The sequence below is a fragment of the Trichomycterus rosablanca genome, chromosome 15 (assembly GCF_030014385.1).
Source record: "Trichomycterus rosablanca isolate fTriRos1 chromosome 15, fTriRos1.hap1, whole genome shotgun sequence".
Lineage (NCBI taxonomy): Eukaryota > Metazoa > Chordata > Actinopteri > Siluriformes > Trichomycteridae > Trichomycterus > Trichomycterus rosablanca.
In genome coordinates, this window is record NC_086002.1 from 8,331,872 (window position 1) to 8,358,376 (window position 26,505).

The window sequence follows — 26,505 nt, forward strand, 5'->3', positions numbered from 1 at the left end:
AATGACTTCTGTGACTTATTTATGAATAAAAAAACAACCCAAAACAAAAGGTATGGGTGCTATTAAACAATATTTTTGCCGAGCTAAAATATTTGAGGGGGGTCAACCGTACTTTAGTCTTGTTTCCAGACGAGCAGCGATTGCAACCAGACAAAAATACTTATTCCCCGGTGTTGTGTTATTCACACCCGTATTAAGACAAGCCCGCTCTCTAGCGCTAGCGCTGACAGACAGTCCACACTCGCATACTATTGGACAGCAGAATAAAACTGCCAATCAGAAACCAGAGGGCGGGACTTATCGGACTGTGGGTATGAAATATACCGTTCAAGACTGCGATGGTGACGAGCGGACAAAGAGTGAACCAACAGTCAGTCCGTTTAGGGATTACAGTTTTTATTTCACATCTGAACTAATCGTATTTAGAGGAAACCTTTGGAAGAATTTTGACACCGTGTTCCTGATGACAGCCTGTATTTGTCTGGAAGCAGGTATTTAATGTTAAATTTGGCTTGTTTGCTGCTGTGTGTATGTAGTTGGTTCTACTGTAGATGTTGAGTGTACTGTTCAGACTGTAGTCAACATACCTAGTTACCAAATACTAACTGCATGTTTATTAATATTTAAGCGACTTAGCGTCTTAAGTCTACAATGCAGCGCCGTATACAGCACATTACCGAGCAAAAATAGAGTTAATAAATAATAAATAACACTCACTGCACAGACCAGCGTTCACCCAGCATGTAACGGGTTACAGTTAGCAACATGCTAACCGACATGTGAATTCACTCCCTTATGTGACCTTTACACTTACATAAACAATGAATAAGGAAATGTACCGTGTTGAAACTGCAGCGTGGAGACCAATTTCATTGAATTTGAATTTAATAGTTATGAACAAGTTAACGTGGTTAACATGACACGCTTTACTGCGCGTCATTGTGGTGCGATGCGGGGTTACTTCAGTGCACAGTGACGTGGGCGGGGTTACGCAGAGAGGGCGTGGTTTATGAACTGGCACGTAAGTTGGTACCATTAGAATGTTTGTTTGTTTATTAGGATTTTAACATCATGTTTTACACTTTGGTTACATTCATGGCAGAAACGGTAATTACTCATTACACAAGATTCATCAGTTCACAAGGTTATATCAAACACAGTCTTGGACAATTTTGTATCTCCGATTCACCTCACTTGCACGTCTTTGGACTGTGGGAGGAAACCGGAGCTCCCGGAGGAAACCCACGCGGACACGGGGAGAACATGCAAACTCCACACAGAAAGGACCCGGACCGCCCCACCTGGGGATCGAATCCAGGACCTTCTTGCTGTGAGGCGACAGTGCTACCCACTGAGCCACCGTGCCGCCCGGTACAATTAGAAGAATCGAAGAATAGAATGCCTTTGTTTGTCATATATACATATACAGGTGTACAGTACAACGAAATTCTTCCTTCACATATCCCAGCTTGTTTGGAAGCTAGGGTCAGCCATTGCACAGTGCCCCTGGAGCAGAAAGGGGTTAAGGGCCTTGCTCAAGGACCCGACAGAGGCTGAATGGCAGAGCTGGTATTTTAACTCTTAACCTTTCAGTTGAAATCCCAAAGCCCTACCCACTAGGCTACCACTGTCCCCCATATTGGAGCTATAAAGGATTATAAGAACTGAACTGCTAGTGCCCGTCTCTGTAGTGTTGTGCTTTATATCACAATGACTTCTGTTTTTTCTGTGCACTTAAGTGTTTTTCTCTGTCCACTGTCAAGCACGCTTCTTTGTAGATGTACTGCAATCTACAACTTTAGTCAAGCTTAAGAGCCCCGATTTTAGAACAAAGGGTTTCTGTGCCATATGACTGCTTCTAAGCCAATGGCAACCCCAAACTCACTTGCCTGTGACTTCTTGTTCCAGCAGCATCTAATCTTTTACAAAATCAGATTTCAGTGTTTTTAGTATTTTACATATTACTATTTAGACACATTTCCAAAAAAGTCTGCATTAGCTGACAGTCCCCCTAACATTGGTAAGAGAAGGCTGCACCATGTGCTGTTTAATGAGTCAAATGCAGTCAAACCAGCCAAATTTTTATGGGTACAGAGAAGTCAGCATCGCCAACTTCAGGAAAAGGCCCAGTTCTATATTATAATTACCTTGCAACAAGCTGCTCGGCTTTCATGAATAATGCCTCAAACACTTCTGATAATGCATGAGTGTTTTCATGAAGTAGTTTGGATATTATTTGTCCAACTAGGAAATTGCAAGTGTATTTTTAAACATGCAGGTTAAGGTCTTATTTTCAAGTCACTTATCTAACATGTATGAGTTTATGATGAGCGCTTGAATAAAGCATTAGTTGGGTCTTGTTTCAGCCTTGTGGTACCTTGTGTTTGATGTAATACAGACCTTCTGTGTCATTTACTGCCATATGGTCACCTAACACACACACACACACTTTTTTTTGTCAGTGTTTTAGTGCTAGTGTCTGATTATGGAAGTAATGATTTTGCCATGATCAGACTGCCCTCCATGAACTTAAGAAATCAAACAGCTTATAACCACTCAAATTGAAACTTCAAATTGAATAAATCAAAACAACGAAATAATTATCTATTTGAAAAGGATTGTTCTCAGTTTCGCCAACTATATTTTTCTAGGTAAGGTTATCTTTTGCATGGGGATTTTTGTAAACACTGCAAGTGATCAGTCAATTCAGAGCTTTAAATTGCTGCATGTTCTCAAAAACTGCTGAATTCAGCCTGAGTGCTAATCCTCTCAGATGGTGGGGTAATTAAAGCCAACCCTATTACTGTACAGGTACTGTGTTAAAACCCCTCCAACAGTACTGGTTTCCAAAAGTTTGAGTTCTGGGCCTGGTTTATAGTGTCACAAAATGAGATCATTCTAAACTTTGAGATCCTTCAGATGTAAGGCTCTTGGAGCTTGTGTTCTTGTTGAGCAACCTGTGTCTTGATGTTAGCATGTGGGTCAAAGGTTTTTTTATTTATTACATCCAATTAGGATTCTTGTTTGGTGGCATGTTGATTTATTCATAAAATTTAGATGTATTTATTAAATGCAGTTAATACTTCAACACTAAATTGTAACCTTTTCATAAAGTAGACTGGCCAGTTATTATACTAGCCAATCATTAGTTGGGGAAAAAAAACTATTTCATTACACATTTTAGTGCATTTAGAATTTGCATTCCAAATAAGCGTTGGTATATTATTCCTGTGGATAATTAAGGTATTGGACTACTGATCAATTACTTTCACCAGGCAAGCAAATAACCAAATAAGTAAAAAGAAGAAAAAATACTAAAATACATGAGCAAAGTTGAGTTTCAGACAGTTTATAGTTTAACAGCAGCTAAAAAGCAACTATCATAATACAATTAGCAAACCATTATGTTTAAAATATGATAATTTAAGTTATTGATATTAGATATTGTTTGCCAGTGTATAAAAGTAGAATCTGACAATAAATTGGAGTTATCTCAATCACATTTGCTTTAGATAATTGCATTTGCTGACACATATTTGGTGGTAATGTGTAATAATTGAGATGGGCCTAGGTTGCAGGTTTTTTTTAAGAAACGAAAAAACATATATCCCGCCCTTGTGTTAGATTAGGTTTTTACCATCATGTTTTACTCTTTGGTTAGATTTATGACAGGAACGGTAGTTACTTATTACACAGAAGGTTCATCAGTTCACAAGGTTATATCCAACACAGTCATGGACAATTTAGTGTCTCCAATTCACCTCACTTGGATGTCTTTGGACTGTGGGAGGAAACCGGAGCTCCCGGAGTAAACCAACGCAGACACGGGGAGAACATGCAAACTCCACACAGAAAGGACCTTTTTGCTGTGAGGCAACAGTGCTACCCACCAAAACAAGAATGTAAATCTATAATAGCTGTCTGACTACATAAAAATAATAATGCATCATGTGGAAACTCTTGTTAGCTGATGAATATATTGAGATATACTTGCATCTTTAGGCTAAATATTTCACACTGTCACTTGTTTATATGCACTGTAAAGTTTTTATCATCATGACTTATTTTTGTAGATGGAGCAATACTGTATCTTGAGCTGCCACTTGCAAGGTCGCAATAATCTATGGCAAGAATTTTTTTCTGCTAAATGTTTTTCTTTTTGCTAAATTCATGCAATTAACATGTTGCTGTTTTCTTATTTTTAAATGTGTTTTTGTATGGTTTCAGATTATGAAACGGCCTGTGCATGTTCACTAGATTGATTTTTTTTTTATTAGTTGTCATATTAATTGGCCAAGATCTGGTAGAAAGGTTTTAAAAACATCTATCCTTGTATTTTGGCGTTTCTAACAGATCCGTATTTATTGAGGTAGTTTAATTAGCACACGGAGAAAGAGAAGCACATCCTATAAAATTACTTTAAGTGAGCAATACTTAGATGAACTGAGAGATGTTTGTCTGTCCTTCTCTTGTTGCATTAAGCCTCTAGCATAATGGAAATCATGTAGGCAGCTAACATGCAGTGTTCTCAAATTTGGAGATAATGAAGACAAACGGAGCTATGCCATTAGAAGCAACAAAAATGCCAGATCAATTACATTCATTATTTCTGTCAAAAATCTGCACTTGTCTTTATTGTTGGAGGCTTCAGTGTTGATGTGGTTGATCTCAGCTTTTGTTCAGAGACCATTACTGTTCTCAATGTACTCATTGTTCCAGGAAAAAAAACCATTATGGTTCAGACAATAATCTGCTTTGTCTTTTACGGACATGGTTGATCAAGTCCATGCAATTCAGGCTCATCTGGAGGTCAAATATGTCCCACGTACAGATTTTAACTGACCTTTTTTAGAGAAACAAGTATGTAAGAACGTTTTGTAATTTAATATTCCTCAGCTTGTGTACCCACTTTCAGTTTCAGGACATTTTGTCTTGTAGAGTTCAGCACTCAGGATGACACATCATCTGCTCTGCATCTGATTCATTAATCTTTTATTTGCCATCAAAATTAGCTCTGATATTAGCATACTTAATGATGATCACAGCCATAGCACAGTGGTTAGGATACAGGACTATTGATCAGAGGTTTTAGGGTTCAGGCCACATGACTGGCATCGTGACTGTTGGGCACTTAAACTCTCAGTTGCTTGAGTTGTATTCTGTATAAGTTGCATGTTGCCAAATGCTTAAATGTATAAATATCTCAGCGTTGTTAGCAAATAAATCTTAACAGCAGGCTATAAGTTGTTTGCAGGATATATGTGCAGATTACATGCTGACAATACTTCAGCTGAATTTACTACAAGCATTTCCTTTTTGTACATATTATAGTTCATTTATTCATTTGCTGTAATTGATTTGTTTTGATTTATGGGTAAATGTGGAACTGACTGGGTGTAATGCCCTGCAAAGGTTTGGTGCTCTGTTCATTTATTCATTCATTCTATGTCTCTTTTACCATTGCTTTTTCCAATTCAGGGTCACAGTGGGTCAGGGCGAAAGGCAGGAAACACCCTGGACAGGTTGCCAGTCCATCACAGGGCACACGCACACTTAGGGCAGTTTTAGCAGCCCCAATTAACCTGACTGCATGTCTTTGGACTGTGGGAGGAAACTAAAGCGCCCGGCGGAAACCCACACAGACACAAGGAGAACATGCAAACTCTACACCAAAAGGATCCAGACCGCTCCACCGGGAGATCGAACTCCTTAACTATATAGTCAGCGATGCGCTGACTGTATCACTGGCACTAGAACATCCCAGAACGTAATACCCCCAACATGCTTGACAGCTTGACCCCCTCCAAACATAATTCTGATCCTTGTTGCTGAATAAATTAATGCTAATACAGAAGACTATACCCATGTGATCAACAACAACCTTTAGTCTACCCTGAAGATGCCAATCCTGAGTCCTGAATCTGCTAGAGTTTCTCTAGTGCACTGTAAATGCTGTTATTAAGAAGTGTAATTAATTAGAAACAACAGCTTAGCCACAAAGCTTTATGGGCTCGAATGGAAATGCTGAAGGGCCCAAATTTTTTTTTTTGTTGCAGCCACTGGATGCAACATCAGCACTAAAACTGTTCCTCTTGAGCTTTACAAATGGGGGTTTCTGGGCTTAGACACACACAAGCCAAAGATTTGTGCAATCCCAGCAGTCAGCTAGTGGGCTAATCAAGTTTAGGCACTAAACATAAAGATTTTTCTCAAAGGACTAACAGTCTGGTGCTGTTGTTAAGGGTTTGGACTGGGTACCTTACCTGTGTAGTTTAATGCTCCAGAGAAATTAAAGTTTGGGGAAGGTCCTTTTTGTTGTAGCATAATGTCCAATTATTAATTATGAAGAAATGGTTTGCATAGTTTGGTTTGGTAGAAATTGACTGTTCTGCACCCCAACCCTGTCCAACATCTTTGAGATGACTTGGATCCCACCTGTGATACAGACTATAAACAGTTTCTGCTGGGGCTAAAGTTTATGTCACTACAAACAGAAATACTCAGAACAGACTTTGACCAAATATTTACAGCACTGCACCTTTACTTTGAGTGATGCTAGGATCACCCAAGAAGAGTTGCTATAAGATATTAGCCTTGCCTTAGCTTGATGTAAATGAGATGTGACTTATCCAGGGTGCATTTCCAGTGCACTAATCACTGCTAATCTAATTCAGTGGGGATTAGTAAAGAGGAGGGCACAGTTTTTCAGTGTTTACAAATAAGTGTTCGAATTGTTTAGTCTTCTTTGCTGGACCAGTTTGCCTCTACTGACAAATTATTACCTGGAACTGTGTTTGTGGATGAACCAGCATTTCGTTGCTAATGGGAGACGTCTTGCCCGACAGCCTTGAAGATTTCAATCTTCTTGCTTTGTGCTGATGCGGTGGTTTGACGTGGCACCTCCGTCTTAGGTTGATGGGATCTCGATTTGTTCTTGCAGACTGTAATCTCGTATACCTGGATAAGCATGAGCATGGCTGGTTAGCTTGGTAGCGTGTAGGAGTTCCTCTGTAGAATCGATTGCCTTTCGACAAAAAAATAATAATTTCCAGGACGATAGATTCGTCGATAGTTATTTTGCTTTCTGCGTTGGGAGCATCATCTCACGCTGAGCATGCTAAACCAGGGAGCTGTTATAATTTTCACAGAGATCTGTGGGGCACTAGTTGTCATGGCAGTGACCTACTATGCCTACTGGTAAGTGCTGCTAAAGGATTTTTGTCGTACTAGAGTTAGGAAAAGCGTACTTCCGAATTCCTACAATTCTGTTCCCCATTAGATTCCCATTAAAATACAAAACACACCATTGAGTGTCATTTCAAAAAAGGTTTCATGCTTTATTGCTTAAAAACAGCTTAACATGGTGAACACAGCAGTGGCGGTGATGTAAACCATTACATAAACATGAATAAGAGTGGCTATTTTGATTAAGGTATGTTCCAAACAGTCCATTACGAAACAGCACTAACTAAACATACTTATCAAATAATAGTGATGCAGCTGGACTAGTAGGTTGCTGTCACCACCACTGCTGGGTCATTTAGGAAGGCTCTTAACCCTCAGTTGTTATGCCATGATACTAATTAGACCAATTTAGACTCATTACCTGGATTTTAGAATTTGCATATCCATGCGAACCAGAGTGAACATGATATGTAATCAGTAAACAACTGGTATTTCCTACCATGATGTTCATGAATTGATGTGCATTTAGATTAATCAGTTAGTGACACGTGGTATTAAACCACTGCAAAGATGTCCTGCTTAAATGCACTATTCCTTTTCCATGCCCACATTTCCACGACTGCTTAGCTGTACAACACTCACATTACACCACATTAGCAGACACTTGGCACTGCACATGATAACAGTAAAGCATATGACTATTGGACACTGGAGGATCTAGGATCAGGTCATGTCAGAAGAATAATACACTAGTGCAATCTCTAAACTTAAGGGTTTGAATTGGAACAGAAATCAGACAATTTTAGACTTGTGGAAAGTCCATCTTGAGATAGCTTGAAGCTGGCTGATAAAACATACTCTGCAGCAGCAGTTTTGTCTCTGTTTTCTTTATTATGTCATCTTATTATGTTAATGAGGTCCCAAGCCAATAAACATGCCTCCTTTGGCCATTTAGCTAATGAACTCTGTAGTCCAAACAACTTGGTATTCTCTGAGGGATTGTTTTGACAATAAAACACTCTGATAAGACTGAAATTTTCTATGTAAACCTTTTTTATTTTACACAACTGGGTACCCCCGTGTCTGCGTGGGTTTACTCCGGGTGCTCTGGTTTCCTCCCACAGTACAAAGACATGCAAGTGAGGTTAATTAGAGATACAAAATTGTCCCTGACTGTGTTTGATATAACCTTGTAAACTGATAAACCTTGTGTAATGAGTAACTACTGTTTCATGTCATGAATGTAACCAAAAGACTTACAATTAGCCTTAGCCTACAATTCAATATGAGGTAGATTACTGAGCAAACATGCTTGGCTACACACCCTGATTACATGGTAGCCTTTGGACAGTCATATTGGTGTAAGTCTCAGGATGAGTCAAGTTCCACTTTCTGTCTGTGACTTCCTTCTCAAAGCAGCTAAACCACTCAAGATGCAAATGTTCAGATTGTGTTTCATGCATGTTACAGTTGGTTAATGTTTAGGATGTGGAATAATATAAATGTGTGTGTTACTAGCTTGCTTACAAAAGGGAATGTCATCAGTGTATGATAAAGTAGACAGTCAATACTGAATTTAAAGGCTGATTTAGAAAACATGCTTTTGTTGGGTTAAATAAATACCCTGTAGGAATATACACCAATCTGGCATAACATTATGACCACCTTCCTAATATTGTGTTGGTCCCCCTTTTGCTGCCAAAACAGCCCTGCAACTGGGATGCACTGTGTGTTCTGATTTTTCTGTAAGAACCAGCATTAACTTCTTCAGCAATCTGAGCTACAGTAGCTCGTACGCTCTCAGTGCCAGTCCCAAACCTGGATTAAACAGGAGGGCTGCGCCAGGAAGGGCATCCAGCGTAAAAACTGTGATAAGTCTGGTATGTGGCCTAGATCCGCTGTGGCGACCCCTAAATATGGTAGCAGCCGATAAGTGATTATATTTAGTTTCTATCAGCAGTCAACCTCTAGTAATAAAAACATTGTTAATTGTGTAATTTGTTTAAAGCTTCACACCAAAGCAACTACCGACAATAAGTATGTTGGTAATAAATTATACTTAGTGTAGCTAGTTTGAAACAATAATTACATGCTACCATTATGCAGAGAAGACCTCAATGTCAAATGCAGTCAGAAAAAAAGTTGTATTTAAAGTTGGGATTATTGAGACCAGAAAGCAGGAACTGGAGTATTGCACACAATCTTTATGAAAACAACAGCCAAGAAAAGACATTGGCTGATTCTCTGTGTACCAAGCACCGCGCTTACCGAAGAAAAAAACAGCAGAGACGGCAGAACCTGAATATTGTGTGAAATTTGCAAGGTAAAAGAGCCTGAGGAGAGGAAAGAATTTGTTCAAGCTGCATGAACTTTCACCTAGTTCGAGTAAGAGTGTGTGAGAGAGAGAGAGCGAGCAAGAGTGCAGTGCATGATGTGCCACATTGCAAACTGTCACCATCTTAATGGTGGGGTTTAGAAATCAGACATGGAAGGTGCATGAGCAAAATAGCATTGTTAAAATAATTGTATTTTGATTGAAAAACCAGAATGAAAACACAGTTAATTAAGTTGCTAAACATGCATTTCTGTGCCTGTTCAATCTAAAGCATAGACTCTGTTATCTGACTCGGGGAGTGGGAGTAGGGTGTAAATAGACAATGGGCTGTTCGTCAATGTAAGCACATCTGTGCATGCGCCTTTAGTATTACCATATCTTTTTCTCCCTCAGGTCTGTGGTGCTAAGTGACGGGCCGTGTAAACGGGGGCTGTAAAGAAGAACCCACTGTGGTAAGTTTAGTCCTGTGTGTATTTACGTGCATGAAACTATTTTAACCCCCAAAACTTTTTTGTCCTTGACCTTCACAGGCTTGTGGGTGTAAGCTGCAGATAGCAGAACCTTAAAGTGCACTTTAAACTTTAGTGAAGTGGCATGATCTTGTTTTACGAAGCTGATTTTGCCGTACTGCAGATATTGTGCCAATAGACACGGTCCAAAAAATGTTAAATGCTGCGATGATTACAAACGAACTAATTGACTAACTTACATTTTTTTGAATAAATGTGTAACCAAATTAAAACATTCAATCCCCATACAAAGCCAATTTGAATACCAAAAAGTCCATTTTTAATCTGATTGTGGCTCTTCAGTTTTAAGAGCCGGGCCTGCATGATTAGTTAATTATTCAATTGCTCTTGTGGTTGAGCTGTTAGATGTTCAAATGGGTTTACAAATGCAGAAATCGTGGTCAGGTCTCTTGCAGTGGGAACTGACACTCATACAGAAATAATTTTAGCATAGGACATACTAAAATGTTTCATTGCTGTACAGTGTACTCTCAGCAATGCAATTCAGCTTTTTAAAATCTCAATGTCCATCTGGCTTAACAAGGTGCCAAGGCTTACCAATGCCAAATGTTACTATGGGTGGTGCTGGTTCCTTTTGTAAATAGCACATACATTTTACTGTTTATAAATAATAATAAAAAAAGCTTGCAAACAGAGTATGGAAACCCCCCAAAATATCTTACTTTTTTAAATGTTTGCTAGTGCCATGGGACTGTGTGGCAGATGTTTGTTTCTCAATGCCTTTCAGAGGTTACTAATAACAGCTGACTTATGATCATCCTAAATTAGGACCACTCTGCATTTGGTCGAGAGAGGGAGGATCAGTAGGGGAGTCACCTAATTTGTCACTGCAGTAATGCTGGCACAGTCAATGAAGAATCTACAGTGACTTACTACTGTGAATTAATACAGTTGAAGCAATTGAGGGTTGATGGCCTTGCATATGTGCCCAGCAATAGCAATCTGCCAAGGGCTTAAACCAGCAACCTTCTTATTACTAGTCCAGGACCGTAAACTGTTTAGCTACCACTTCCCAGACCGAGATTACTAAAAAGGGTGGGAAATGGGTGGGGTATTTTAAGTGTAAATACTGAAGGCTAATTTGTTAACCATTTTCCTTTACAAAGTGGTGATTAAATTAGTAAAACTAATTACATTTCCTCCTCCTTTTCTTACTGATTTTAAATGCAATTATTAGCTTTTTAGTTGTATATACTTTATAAATAAATTGGTTGTATATACTTTATAAATAAATTGGCCGGCTATTAATATTTAAAATTAAACTCGTATGAATATGTGTACATTTGTATGTTCTTTGTTCTTTGAAGAATCTACATGTTAATGTCTAGATGCAGTTGAGATATGGAAATTGTTTTGCATTGTATTTCTATGTGTAGTGTCTGGCAGTTGATCTGCTACAAACTTTCTATCTCCTACCACAGGTGTGTGTGTGTATATGTGTGTGTGACGTTCAGGTTCGTCCGTCATGGGTTTGTTGGCCTGGCTGAAGAGCCAGTTCATCTTGCAGCTTCTCATCGGATTCGTCTTCGTGGTCAGCGGCCTCATCCTTAACTTCATCCAGCTTTGCACCTGTGTGCTTTGGCCAATCGACAAGCAGCTTTACCGAAAGATCAACACCCGACTGGCCTACTCACTATGGAGCCGTGAGTAATACAAAAATACCAAAGTAGAAGAGCGGTGGGTTAAGGTGCATTTATTTATTCAATGCATTTTAAATGCAAAGAAAATTGCTTTCATTAGAACCCTGCTTTGTGTAACTGGGGCTTTAAAATGTAATTATATTTGAACAAGGAACATCATTAAATTGCAATATAAAGAATCTACAGAATGGAAACCAAGTCTCTCAATGAACATAAATGGATCTTTTTTTCCTTCTTTTCCCCCCCCAGAGTTGGTGATGCTTTTAGAATGGTGGTCAGGGACTGAATGCACACTTTACTCTGATCAAGAAACAGTGGATAACTTTGGCAAAGAGCATGTGATAATCATTCTCAACCATAACTATGAAATAGATTTCCTATGTGGCTGGACGATGTGTGAGCGATATGGCGTGCTGGGGGTGAGTACGGCAGTAGATTATTTAACTCACAGTATGGATGCTACAGTTATTAATATCAACAAGTAATAAAAATCAAGTATTTGTGGTTAAATGTTTGGTTGAAATTAGGGATGCATCAATACCATTTTTTCCCAACCGAGTACGAGTACAAGTACATGTATTTTTGTACTCGCCGATACCGATACCAATACCTATTTAGAATGATGCAATCTGGAGCATTATGGAATAGTGTAGTTTTTAGTGTAAAATAGTGCAGTGGAACAGTTGCTTGGGTTGCCATCACTAATTGTAAAAAAAAAAAAAAAAAAAAAAAAACACCGCACAGACATCATTGAGAAAGCTTCTGACAAGTTAATGTTCATTAATAAACGCACTTAATTAACGTTGTGCACATCATACATGCGATGCGATTCTGCTGATTGAAATATTTACTTTAAAAAGATAATACAGTCCGATCCCATCTGAGCCGATTCTATCAGCACATACATTCGTGGTTCACCTCGGTAAATCGTAAATGACTCTGAGTCGGCTCCCGCTCTGTGGTAATAACCAGTATAATTAAGCCTGAGCTTTATAATGTAAGCGAGTCACACAAAATGTTCTGTAGTAGTTGGTGTTTATTTACAACCGCAACATTCATTATAACAGTAAACACGGAGAGATGACTGAGAAAAGAAGCTTAAAATGAGTCGACTCCTGAATCACTTGTATCGACACTGAACAGAGTATTGAACACAAACACGTCCTATAACAGCGGTCGCTGCTTTTGTAACCGGTTATCTTCGCTGTTAGCTCTATTTTGAAGGTTTTTGTTTTTTTTAACGGAACTAAATAACATTAAACGTGCGTGTGAGCGTGGTCAGTGAGAATAATTCAATCTGTCTCCCGTGGGTGAAGAATGAATTGCTTTAGTTTTAGAAGTAAAAAAATCTCGTAATGTCGCGCCCCCCGGTCAGGCACTCGCGCCCCACAGGTTGAAAATCCCTGCGTTAACGCAGTAACGTGCACTAGGCACAAGGTATCGGATGGTTAGTATCGGAGCCTCGTTTGCGAGTGCGAGTACGAGTTAATGAGCGCGGTATCGGGCTAATACCCGATACTAGTATCGGTACTCATGCATCTCTAGTTGAAATATTTACTTGCTATGTAAAGAGAAACCATTGTATCCCAGAAATCAAATTAAATACTATTCTGTCTTTTTATCCACCTCAGGGTTCCAAGGTGCTGGCAAAGCAGGAGCTATTGAAAGTTCCATTAATTGGATGGACCTGGTACTTTCTGGAGATTGTGTTTTGCAAGAGAAAGTGGGAAGAGGACAGGGACACAGTGTTTAAAGGACTCGGACAACTTAAGGATTATCCTGAATACATGTGGGTAAGTGTGTTCCCATGAACTCTGTTCACAGGACCTCAGTGCTCTGAGAATTTTATTTTAGTGTCTGTACACAGCAGTCATTAACATCAGGCAGGGCCCAAGATCCACTCTGAGCTCCAGTCAAATATCTTTAATATAAAATAATGTTTCTGGGGTCCTGGGTTGAATCCTTGCTTTCGGTCACTGTCTGAAAGGAGCTGAGCTAGCTACTTTATATTACTTATAGATATAAGCAAGTAAGCTTATATGTTGCCCTGGGTTGGTTTGATGCCCTGTCTAGGGTGTAACCCTATGGGCAGTGTTTCTGGTGGCTGCCGGATCCTGACCAGGATTAAACATAATGAATTACAGCAGCTTTAACAGACATATTGTTTGATTCACATCAGCACTGATATTTATAGGTTTTCTGACACCTTTGGTTTTAGCACATAGCACTTAGTTTTAAGTGCTTCCGATCTTGCAGAGAAGACACATCACAAAAAGCATGGGGTGTGCACTGCTGTGCAGGTCGTTTTCAGTATTATACATCATGGTGTTGACAGTGATTTGCCAAATGCTCATACTGCTGTTTTTTTTTTCCCTGCAGTTCCTGCTCTACTGTGAGGGAACTCGGTTTACAGAGAAAAAGCACCAGATCAGTATGCAGGTGGCAGAAAGTAAAGGTCTCCCCAAACTCAAGTATCACCTACTGCCACGCACAAAGGGCTTTACCACCACACTGCAGTGCCTGAAAGGAACCGGTCAGCACACACACACACACACACACACACACACATCCCTAAATACTCATAAAAGTATATGTACTGTGTAACGATACATTCAGTAATTGTATGGAACAATCTTTGTCAAAGAATAATAAGCGTGAAGAAATAGAAGGGCCATTTAGTGTTTATAGGGTCTGTCTGAAAACCTGGTAAGCTGCCTGGCTGCTCACTGCAGCTGCCCAGATAGAGAAGGCAGATTATTTAGATGAAGTACTTAGACAGCAATTACGTCATCGACTATCCCTGCTTATCACTGCAGTGTTAACTTACTTAGCTAACATTTTGTCTTAAGCCATTCAAACCAATGGGCTACGGTGACACAATCCACTAGCATGCCAGCTAACATCTCCCTCTGTGTACCGAAAACTGTTACATTGTCACTGACCACCCCAAAATTTCAAAGAAATATTACACTTCTACACATTAATAAACATTTATAGATAAATGAGAATTACAGTGGAACCTCGATTTAACGGACTACAAAGGGGGAGCACTAGTCCGTACAATGCGATTGTCTGAAACAGCAAGGTTTTTTTTTCCAGGGGGTGCGAAAATATATGCAAACCAGTGGCGATTTCTCTAAGACTGCAAGGGAAGCTCAGCTTCCCCTAAAATGTCAACAATTAAATGGTCAAATATGTACAGTTGTGTTAACATTTCATTGACTACAAATGCGTTAGAACACGTTCATCTTGAAGACGAGTTCGTTCAGAATCAGCTACTTATCACAAATCGACTCGATTTTGTTAACTTAACTCATACATTCCCGGAGCGTCAATGCATTTACCCGCAGACGCTGAGCGTCTCTTTGCTTCTATGGGGCTGCATGGGCGGGACTTCGAAACTCGCCGGTCATTAGATAAATGCCACGATTTTGTCCCGCCCCCAGACGCTGAGCGTCTCTGGGGGTGAATGGGGCTGTGGGCGGGTCTGGACGCTGAGCTTCTGCAAGATGATTGGAGGATCAGTCGAAAGGCTGAATCCCGTTTTGATTGACAGCTGTCGCTGGGAGCTTCAGTACCATCGCGGATTTTGCGAGTGAAGTCGGAAGACAAACTGCAACCCATTTCATGCCATTTTCTTGAAAACTAACAAAGGGGAGAATTTATACATTTATATATAAATAAATTGACAAATTTTATGATGTAAGCCGACAATGAGCTTCCCCTCTTTGAAAGACCAGCAGCCGCCACTGATGCAAACACAGCACTAAGGTCCACAAAAGTTCTACGTTTTACTGATAAACAGTAAAATGAACAACCTAAATAGATATGTAAACATTTAATGCAAAACCTGTAAAGAAATATTACAATTGGTGTACTGTACTACTGGGAAGAATTTTCATTTACCTTGATGTTTTTTGCCGTGATCGTATAGTATGGACTCTATAATTCTAATACTCTATTACTCCGAGTCTGAAGCCCTGCTGGTGGTTACTGAAGCAGCACTGGTGCATAACTAAGCACTAGAACTGCAAAAATTAAGCATAAAACACAGAGAAAATGGCGAGAACGAAGCAAGCCTCCTGACAAAATAAAGCCTATCACTCATGTAAACGGAGAGACGTCGCCGACTAGCGGACAATTACTGAACTACTGGTCTTGGTACGCTTCTCTCGGGAATTTTTAACAATCGGACTGGACATTTTTCCGATTTTGTCTGTTAAATTCGAAGTCCATTAAATCGAGGTTCCACTGTACTTGCATTTTAAAAATATTCAGCTCGCTTTTGTCCACTATATTAGAATTTTTTGGTGAGAAAAGTTGTGCCTTGGTCTTGTTTTTCAGTAAAAGCAGTATATGATGTCACATTGAACTTCAAAGATAAGGAGAACCCTACGCTGTTGGGCATTGTCAGTGGCAAGAAATACAAAGCAGACATGAAAGTTCGGTTAGTATGCACACTATACAATGATTCTCTTAACAACCTTCAGTGGACCTGGATTTAATCAGATTCTACATTTTCTGATCAATTTGCTAAACTTTCATATCTGCTAAATGTATCTAATGTTGATTTATTAAGTATAGAACATCCATGTAAACTGCTGTATAGCGCTTAAGGCCAGGACTATATTTGCTGCATTACTGTGTGTATGTTTTACATGGTACCTTTACCTTTACAGTGGTACCTAAAAACTTCGATGTCAGTTGGTTTTGGGAGTGGCGTCAAGTTTAAAAGATATTGAGTTTCAAGGTATTTTTTTTACCATAGGGGGATGTATGATAAAACCTGTTAATGTTAATTTTATGTAACTGTATTTAGGGCTGGGCGATTTTCACGATTAATTCGGTTAATTCTAATGAACATTTTCACATGGTTAGAAATGTGACAATCGCGATTGTTTACATACTTTATATTTTAATTAAAATACCAACATGTCACGAGGCAGAAACTGACCAGACGCTCGCGGAATATAAATCAGGTAAAGTTTAATATTAAAAGGGCAAAAACAGTGTACAAAATCAGGCAGAGTCCAAAAACAGAGGATAAACAGACAGGCAGGAAACGGACGACAGCAAGGATCATACACGGTAACGGTTAGATTCAGAAATAAAGACACAAACACGATCAGCAAAACTTCACAACGAGACGCAAACAGAAGAGTTTAAATAAGATTCATGGAACCGAACACAGCTGAACTGAATCAAAACTCCGGAGACGGTGAGCACGATCAGGATTGGCTGACCGGGGACATGTGGTAGTCACGTGACAGTCCAGGGGCTCATGGGAATTGTAGTCCATATGGTTAGACGTGCAATGTGCCCCCTCCATCCACCCCCCAATCACAAGAGGACAAAATCAAAGCTGAGCTGAGTGCTTATTCGATGTCCCCCGGTGTAGATACTGATACAGACTCACTCAGTGGTGGAAACAGTAAACAGGCTCGAGTTCCTTTTAAAAAACATGTAAAGAACTGTTTGTGGTTTTGCACTTTTCTTATGCTGCACATTATTTAAAGTGAGTTGTTTGTGAGTTTTTTATATAAAGGATATAGCTAATTAAGATTTCTATTTTGTTCAAATTATTGTTAATTATTGTTATATTGTTATTGTTATAAAATTTGAGTTCCTTGACAGGATAATTAGGTGGTGCTGTTACTATTTTTGCATTTCTGCAGTCTTTTAAATTAAAAATTTTCAATTGCAGAATCAATAATACATTTGAAAATAATAAAAAAAAATTTTTCAATATCACCCAGCCCTAACTGTATTACAAATTCATGTGGACAGATCTGTAAAAATGAAATGTGTGGCCCTCTGGTTTAGGTGTTTATGTGAAATCGGCCCTTGGTAAAAAGAAGTTGTGCACCCCTGTACTAAAATGAGTGAGGAATTTCATTAGTGGAGAGAACTTATGAGCAGTAATAATTAAGAGAGGTTTAGTGTTCATGTGTTGTTCTTTTAATACATTGTCATGTTAACCTTTTTTATGATAAGCGTTTTAGACTCTCTGGGAAAAGACGATTCTTACTATTTCTCAGCACCCCGAGCTATAACACAAGTTTAAAAGTGAAACAGGAGGGAAATCCAGCTAAACACAGATACATGTGGAGCTTCCAGAGTAAATTTGACGGTTATTCCACACACATGCAGCTTCATCTCATATTTGCACTTTGATGACGTTTTACCACACCACTCGAACCAAGCGCTAAACAAAACGGCAGTTGCACACACTCCAAGTTTAAGGGAAACGTCGAGTTTAAGGGTGCAAATTTCTCAACAAATGGTGTCGAGTTTTAAAGATTTCAAGTTTAGGGGACGTCGAGCTACAAGGTACCACTGTATTCCAGTTTCGTATCACCTATCAAATACATCCAAAAGGGGGATTGGTCACTTTAAATTGCCTCTAGGTGTGACTGTGTGACAGTGTTTGGCTCTGTGATAAACAGGGACCTGTTTATGTATGACTTCATTGCACCCTGTTTTTTTTTGGTTGGAGCCAGACAAACTTCAACTCTCATAAGGATTAAGAAGTTCATTAAAGAAAGAAAGTAATAATGATTAATGTAAAGATTGTAAGATTGTCACAATGGTGTTAATATGTTACCTAAAAAGGCTCATATTACTTATTTTGGACCTGGAAAATAAAGAGAAATGGCCTCCAACTGGTGTGCCATATTCTGCATGACTGTAGATGGTGCACTGTTCAGACTCGTTTGTGTGGAAGGTTCTAGGGTGTCATCATGCTGCATTAGCAAATCTTGCAAGACTTGCATTTGACCTTATTGTCTTCCTGCAACGTCTGTGACATTCATGAGAGCAAGCCTACCAATGTGTTCTTCTCTGCAGTGCTGCTGCCCTCTTGTGGTATGGTGCACACTTCTGACTGTTGTGTTCTATTTTTGCTAACAGGCGTTTCCCAGTAGAGGAGATTCCTGATGATGAGAAAGAGTGTTCAGACTGGCTACATAAGCTCTACCAGGAGAAGGTCAGTGTTCTCCCTAATGCTGACAGAGCCGCTGTGCTTGCTAGTGCTTTCTCTTTTCTGTTTTGGAAAAATGTAATTGCAGCTACCTGATACCGGACCATCATGTACTGTTTGTCCTTGAGTATGTTTACATTTAGGAAATAATCTGATAAACTGCTTTAAATCTGATTTAGTCTGTATTTTGATACCATCCATTTACACACAACGTGTAGTCTGATGGAGGACATTTTCAGGCCTAAATCAAAATTCTTACTTTGTGTTAGTGGTTGCAAGATACATTGCTTGGATGCGCTGGGGTGCATCATCAGTGATGTTCCTGGGGTCACAGGAGGTTTCGGGTCTTTCAACATCAGACCCCCTCGCCCAGGTGACCCATCTGGAGTTGATCAAATCCCGGATTGCACCCCAGCAGCAGCCGCCCACAAGCTCGCCCTCTTTATCCAGAGCCACCGTGTGGCTTTCTCTGTGGCTTCTGTGGTGGAACAAATGGCCCTCAACTTAGTTAGTCCTAGGCCTGACAGTGCTTTACAGAGTGAGCGCCCAGCAAACCGCCGACAGCCCACTTTGATTGGCTCACAAAGCGCTTGCCAGCCTTGGCTCCTGCACTGCCCTACTAGCTCCTGATATTTGGCCAGCTTTCTCTCATGAGCTTCCTCCATATTCTCTTCCCATGGCTCTGTCAGCTCCCACATGATCACTTGTTTTGTGCTATCTGAAAAAATGATCAGGTCTGGCCGGGTGAGTGGGTGTGTGTATGTGATGCCGTGTGATGGATTAATGTCCAATAAGCTTGTGTTCCCACCTTGCACAGTGAACTGAAAAATTACTAAACTATTTAATATAGATATAAGCTTTATTTAAATCACACTATAGCTTTATCATATATATATATATATTAGGGCTGTCGAAGTTAACGCGATAATAACGCATTAACGCAATCTCAATTTAACGCGATTAAAAAAAATAGTGCCGTTAACGCAAAGTGCCATTTCTGTTTGGCTCTGCGAGTCATCCGTAGTTTATATTGAGACTTGACCGTGCACGGCATCTCTCATTAAGACGGCGTTTCTGAAATGTAACCGAGCGTGGTATAATGCACTTTCTTAATAAAGAAATAAATACACGGTATATTCACAAGTTTCGGGAGCATTTAACACTTTATTAAAGACTTCTGTTACAGTACCGAATAGCTGACAGCCAGAGCCCTTGCGTTAGCCGAGAATGCTATTACATGCACTATGGAAGACCCAAAGGGTCAAAACACACTCACTTTGTGTAGAAACGTCCATCACGATACAACCACAGAAAAGTCTGTTACAATAACTACGCCTTATCCCACCTAAAGCACTGCTGATCTACAATGTTTGCTGATGGAGAAATTTTAACCTACAATCTGACATTTATACGAAGTCAAGGGTCTCTGCTGGATAGTATTACTGCCTAGTATGTGAGTAAATAAAACTCCCTTACAGTTTTCTCTTGTCCCAGCAGTTTTTAACATAAGTACATTTAGCATAAAATGAGTTCACCATTTTAACTGTAACATTTCACTTAAAAATCCTTGTTTTCTATAACATTTACACAGATTTTTTTTAATGCGATTAATCGCGATTAACTATATAAAATTCTGAGATTAATCGCGATTAAAAATGTTAATCGTTTGACAGCCCTAATATATATATATATATATATATATATATATATATATATATATATATATATATATATATATACTGTGTATATATATATATATATATATATATATATATATATATATATATATATATATATATATTAGGGCTGTCACACGATTAAAAAATTTAATCACGATTAAAGAACAAAATTAATCACGATTAATCTCGATTAAAATTTTTAATAGTGTGACAGCCCTAATATATATGTATTCATCTCAATTAATCGCAAACTAATAATTAAGCAAAATTTGAACAGTTATGCACATTGTTATTGCAAGAACGTGTTTACCAATAAAACATTCATAAAATATGATAAAATTATTAAATCTAAATTCATCGTAGAAAGCACATTATCTGAAAAAAGTGAGGATCTTTTCCTGTTCATGACCCTGACACTGAAAACAGGTGCACCAACCATAATGTTTTGATCTAATATAAGGCATCATTAAAGCATCAAAACACAGATATGATTATTTCATAGATCTATTAAGAAAACCCTTTAATACTGTGTTTGTGCAGAAAGAATACTGGGAAATACTGTTCTAAATGACCATTTAAACACCTATAAATACCTGAAACAGTCAAGTCAGCAGACATTATCTATAAGTAATTGACTAGCTATATAAAAAAAGTGTTAATTAAAACAGTCCATGTAAACGCTTAGTCCATATAAATATCAGATACGAATGTGTTTTTAGAAAACTACAAACATCACAAATATAAATCATGTTTATAACCATGTGATAGAATAACCTGAATGAACTGTACAGTAGAGATGAAACATCACACAGAGTTTCACTTCTTACCGGAGGGGGAGGAGGCGGAGCTACGCGGTTTTGATGGACAGCTCTAGCAGCCAATGGAAATACTCGTTACAAAGCTTGCGTGATTTCATTCATCTTTTCAACGCGTAAAAAAAGTGAAAACCGCTAAAAGTAGTTTATCATCGGACAGTTCATGCGCTTTACATCCTAATTCATCTAAAATACAGTTAATTACCACAGACACACATGTATGTGGCACAAACAGCCAAATAGAAATAGTTAGATTAAATTTTTTTAATCGCGATTAATTTTTTTTCATCGCGATTAAAATTTTAACGCGTTAATCGCGTTAATTAACGACAGCCCTAATATATATGATAAAGCTATAGTGTGATTTAAATAAAGCTTATATCTATATTAAAGCTTAAATCTATACAGTATTTCTTTTTTGCATTGTTAATAAATTTTACTATTGTTATTTAGAATTGAAATCTAATTATAAATATCAAAATAATACCTCTAAATTGTGAAATTTGCTTGTGCTTTGCTCGAGTGGCTGACTCAGCTGACTGTGTGTATGTGTGTGTGCGCACACTGGCTGAATGTGTCAGTGACACGCTCAGTGTGCTTGGTTGTTTCTTTACTTGTCATTGCATGCAACCAGCAAACCAACTCGGCTCTATGGATTTGTATCGGTACTGGACAGATGTGTACACTTTGAGTAAACACATGTATGACGCCAGAGTCCCAGTCGACCCTCTTACCACTTGTGATGCACAGTTAAATAACACGTTTTTTAAGGCTAGCATGTAAATACTCGAAAATGTTAAGGCCTGTTTTTTATCTTAGTTTGCTGTAAAATGTCACACATACACATTTCATTTTTCTAATTTAAAATCATAGAGCCATATGAAATAATATAATTATATAATCGTGTAAACTCATGATTATGGGACATACTTTTAATGTAATTGATATTGATCACTAATTCACTTTTCTTCAACAAATGAACATGGTAAAGGTTTTTTAAATGGTCGATATACAAAAAAGTTGGTTAAAATTAATGTTATGTGGCCGCTCAGGTGGCGCAGCGGTAAAAACACACGCTGGAACTCTGCCTGCCATCTAGGCTGAGCAGCCACATGAGCAACGATTGGCTTGTTGTTCAGATATGGGTGGGATTAAGCTGGATAGGGTATCTCTCTCTCTCATATCTAATGCAATTACGACCTCTGCTGGCTGATTGATGGCGCCTGCACAGAGATGAGAAAAAAGTGCTCTCAGGGTGTGTCTCTCCGTATACAACGCTGAGCTGCACTGCACTCGTCAAAGTGTAGGTGAAAAAATGCATACGGCATGCTGCCCACGTGTCGGAGGGGGCGTGGGTTAGCTTCGTTCTCCTCAATCAGAGCAGGGAACGGCAATGGTGGAGAGGAAGCATGACGCAATCGGGCAATTGGATGCGCTAAAAGGAGAGAAAATGCATTAAAAAAAATTATGTTATATTGATCATTTAAGAGGCATTTTTGAATCTGTTAAAACTTGTCTGCTAATTCTAGAGCTGGTAGATTCTCTTTTCGCAGTGTCATATCAAACTTACTGTGAATTATTTTATGATTTAGTTTTAAACTTTAAGGAAATGTGCAGAAAATGACTGAAAGGTGTTTGCTTCACATGTTACATCTGTCTTGTGTGTCTGTTGGTGTTTAGGATGAACTGCAGGGGTTTTATGAGAAAGAGGGCTATTTCCCTGGAGAGATCATCAAACCAAAGCGGAGGCTGTGGACGCTGCTTAACTTCTTGTTCTGGGCTACAGTGTTGCTCTCTCCCCTCATTAACTTTGCCTGGGACGTCTTTGTCAGCGGATCACCTTTCCTCATCATCAGCTTCATAATTTTCCTCATTATTGGTCAGTATTTTCATAAACCATTTTCAAACCTTTGTTTGGCTGCAGGTGTGTTATTATGTTACTATTAAACGTGTGATATTTATTATTATTTTTTTTTCTATCCTCTCTTTTCTACATGTAGCCTCTATAGCCGTGCGCCGTCTTATCGGTGTAACTGAGGTGAAGAAGACTGGATCTAGTTATGGAAACGCAGAAGCCAAGAAAGCAAACTAGGACTTTGCACTGGTCAAACGGGTTTCTGATCGCTCACTTTTACTGCTCGGGCTTGGAATCGCCCGCCTGTGCAGTCTTTTTACCATGACATACAAACAACAGCAAAAAAATAATAACAATGTCAACATGGCATTGAAGCATGTGGGAGCTGAGGATGTAGATAAATATAACTTGATAACCTAGAATAAAACTTGTTCATTTTGATTATTTGTTGGGAACAAACAGTCTGAAAATATTTGAGATTATAATCTCCCTCGATTTTGAGTGGAGAGGCATCTGGACTGGACTGACCACTGGAATGACAGCAGGAGGATGAGGGGCAGATCCCACCTCCTCTTGCTTAGCTTAGCCTCTCTAGATCTATTTTATCAAGTGTCTCTACACAGCTGTGTAGAATGGAACGTTTTTGTTTTAATTTTTATAGCTGGATACCACCTATTTTCTGCCACTATAGGTGCACTCTTGTCCTTTTGCTGTGTCCTGCCAGCCCTATCTGCCCAACTGCTACATTAAACAGTGGTTCCCTCTGCATGGCTCTGCACTGTCCAGCTGTATTAACTCTAGCTGTAAAGGACTGTTAAAAAATGCTATGGCACAATGTCCTGGCTTTCTTTGTTTAAGTTTTATTTAAAGTCATATATTTTGGTTTATTTTACTGATTTAGTTTGTAATAATTCAGAGGTGAAGAATAACAGTAGAGTTAACCTTAAAACCCAGAGACAACTGCATTATGGAATGTACTGTGATGAGGTAGCTAAGGGTCTGTTGTCATCAAATGAAATCAATAGGATTTTCACAAGAAAAGCCTGAAAAAATAAATAGGCTTTGGCAGGTTAAATGTTGAGTGCTTGAAAATGGGTAGCAAACGTAAAAAAATTCTAAGAATTTCAACATTACAATATGAAGGAACTGTTGGACTGAAGCCGGGTTTATACTTCTATTTTAACAGGCTTCGCAGGCCTTTAAATAGTTAGATGGGTGCTTCAAATAGGCAGAGCAGTTTGATAAGTCATTGGGAAGCATTCAAAATTTAACTCACTTTTACAGGGACTGACCAGCAAAGATTTGTGATTACATAAATAAAGCTTTAGCTCTGCTGCAGAGATGAGATTAGGTCATTTGGGTCATACTGCAATATACTGAACTAGATAGTACCACTTGTGTGTCTACATCAGTTTAACCCAGGCATTTCAGCCTGCAGCTGTTTATCCCAGTCTATTCAGCATATATTTGTTTATCCCAGGCCATTAGCGTACTATCTGACATATGTCAAAAGTTTACAGAACAGCATGGCTAAATGTTTTGACTTTTCATTTGTCCAACTCGCTGTTTTTTATTTAGCAATTTATACATTTCAACAGCACATTTCTCCTTTAATTCTACATAGTTCTAGTGCACTGGCTCTAATAAACACACCAACTGTCTTACTACACTAACTATTGTAGGTACACAATTGAAGCTCTCTGCCCAACACTGCCGAAGTGGCACAATTCTTCTCACAAATCGCTGTGTCTGCATTTTTTTTTTAAACAAAACATGTGCTTTTACATACTGTAACTGCATGTTTGCTACTTTGCACCCCTTTTTAGTAAACAAATATGAACCTCTATTTATTCTGATAAATCCTGAATGCTCATGACTTTTAGAAACACCTCTGCCTAAGCATAATACAGGTTTAAGGTTTAGTTCCATCCGGTTTAAATAGTTTACTCACTGTGATGATGACTGAAGCAAATATGATTTAAAGCTATTCTAAAATGAACATTTTTGGCTGTTGTAAATAAATTTCTGGAAATCTTTTGATCTTTTGTTCTCTGTTTGTTGTCCTGTCCTGCAGCCTTAGACTTGATCTTGTAATCAGAATACACACTTGTAGATTTACTTTTCAAAAATTAATAGTGAATGCAGAGACTTTACCCAGTAAAAATGCCTACATCTAAAGCCTGTACACATTTAATATAACTAATACAAGCAAAACAATGTCAGGACTTTAGAGCACAACATGCATATTTAATGTACTTGTTTACTACTTTGAGTGACACCACTTAGCCCAGCTACAAATCTTAAATTTGTCCTATAAATCTAGATTCACAAGTGTAGGAATAACCTAGTTTTTATAGGAAATTTCCTCAGATAGTTCTTCAGATGTGTATTCTCGTTCTGGCCCCACAATCACCAAGTTGACACTGTTGGGCCACTGAGTAAGGTCCATAACACACTCGAATTGTGTTCAGTCATAATTGTTAGTTGCTTTGGATAAAAGCGTCTGCTAAATGCTACAAATCTACATGTAATCAGCTCATCAATCTTATCACTCAATTAGCTTCACTTCTCAACACTGCATTGTCATTTTTACATTATTGTTATGTCAGCTACAGCTAGCTAACTCTTGTTTTTATTCAAATTTGTTTTTAAAGGCAACACAGGGCTGCACAAGACAAACTTGATTTTATAGGTTAGAAAGTTACCTCTCCCGTCCTTCTGACCCTTAAAAGAAAAGTATAGCTTTTCTTATAGGTTTGTGTATTTAAAGTTTGCTTTTTTATTTTCAAAACTAGTGAAGTGCAATGGTGAAAAATCTGTCTGCTGGTTTGCATAATTGTCTTTATTATAAAGATTTGTGCAGGGCATATGTTTTGCTTGTTTCCAGTGAGAGGTTCAGTAGACCAGGCCAAAAAGTAATTTTGAAAAACATATCATAATTTAAACAATTATTAAACAATAAACTCCAGTAGGTATGTCAGACCCATAAGTGGTCCTCTCCTACAGTCCTGTTTTTTGCAAGTTATTTAATACAGTAGCGCTGGTTATGTTGATTACGCCACACTTTATTACAATTGGGTAAACCTGTTTAAAACATGGTCTTTTTTAAGGTACTAAAGTTATTTTTAAAAGATTGCTGTCTGTCATGAACATTTACTCGGGATAGGCAGCAACTGAGTTGCTTTGTGAATTTGTTCCCAGAATGAGGTTTGTGTGGGAGAATGGAACAACACATTTCAAAATAAGGAGTGTTTCTAACACTGGGATTTTAAATATGTAAGATAACATCCTCCTTCAGAAATTCTGTTTTTAGGTTTTAAGTGTCAATAAAGAGAGCATAGAAATAATAAATTGTTATAGTCTATTAAAATTACATAATTTCTCCTTTTTTGTATCATATACCAAATCAATTAAAGAATTCAGAAAGTGATTAACGTTTCTTCATCTCTTTTATTTAAAATCTTGTTGGTTTTTTTGTAATTAAATA

At 38.4% G+C, this 26,505-nt stretch overlaps 1 protein-coding gene across 2 annotated transcripts; it reads left to right on the forward strand.

Moving 5' to 3' along the window:
* The first annotated feature begins 352 nt into the window (after positions 1–352).
* Positions 353–26,448, forward strand: agpat3 (1-acylglycerol-3-phosphate O-acyltransferase 3). 2 transcript variants are annotated; one of them, XM_063010453.1, is made up of 10 exons: positions 353–491; positions 9,914–9,972; positions 11,472–11,693; positions 11,940–12,109; positions 13,322–13,483; positions 14,070–14,223; positions 16,035–16,137; positions 18,600–18,675; positions 22,844–23,042; positions 23,164–26,448. In XM_063010453.1, exons 3-10 carry the CDS (start codon positions 11,516–11,518, stop codon positions 23,253–23,255), a joined length of 1,134 nt encoding a protein of 377 aa, XP_062866523.1. In that variant the 5' UTR covers positions 353–491; positions 9,914–9,972; positions 11,472–11,515; the 3' UTR covers positions 23,256–26,448. The 2 variants fall into 2 exon arrangements, with proteins under 2 accessions (XP_062866523.1, XP_062866524.1); XM_063010454.1 differs by having other exon boundaries at positions 11,505–11,693.
* The last annotated feature ends 57 nt before the right edge of the window (positions 26,449–26,505 follow it).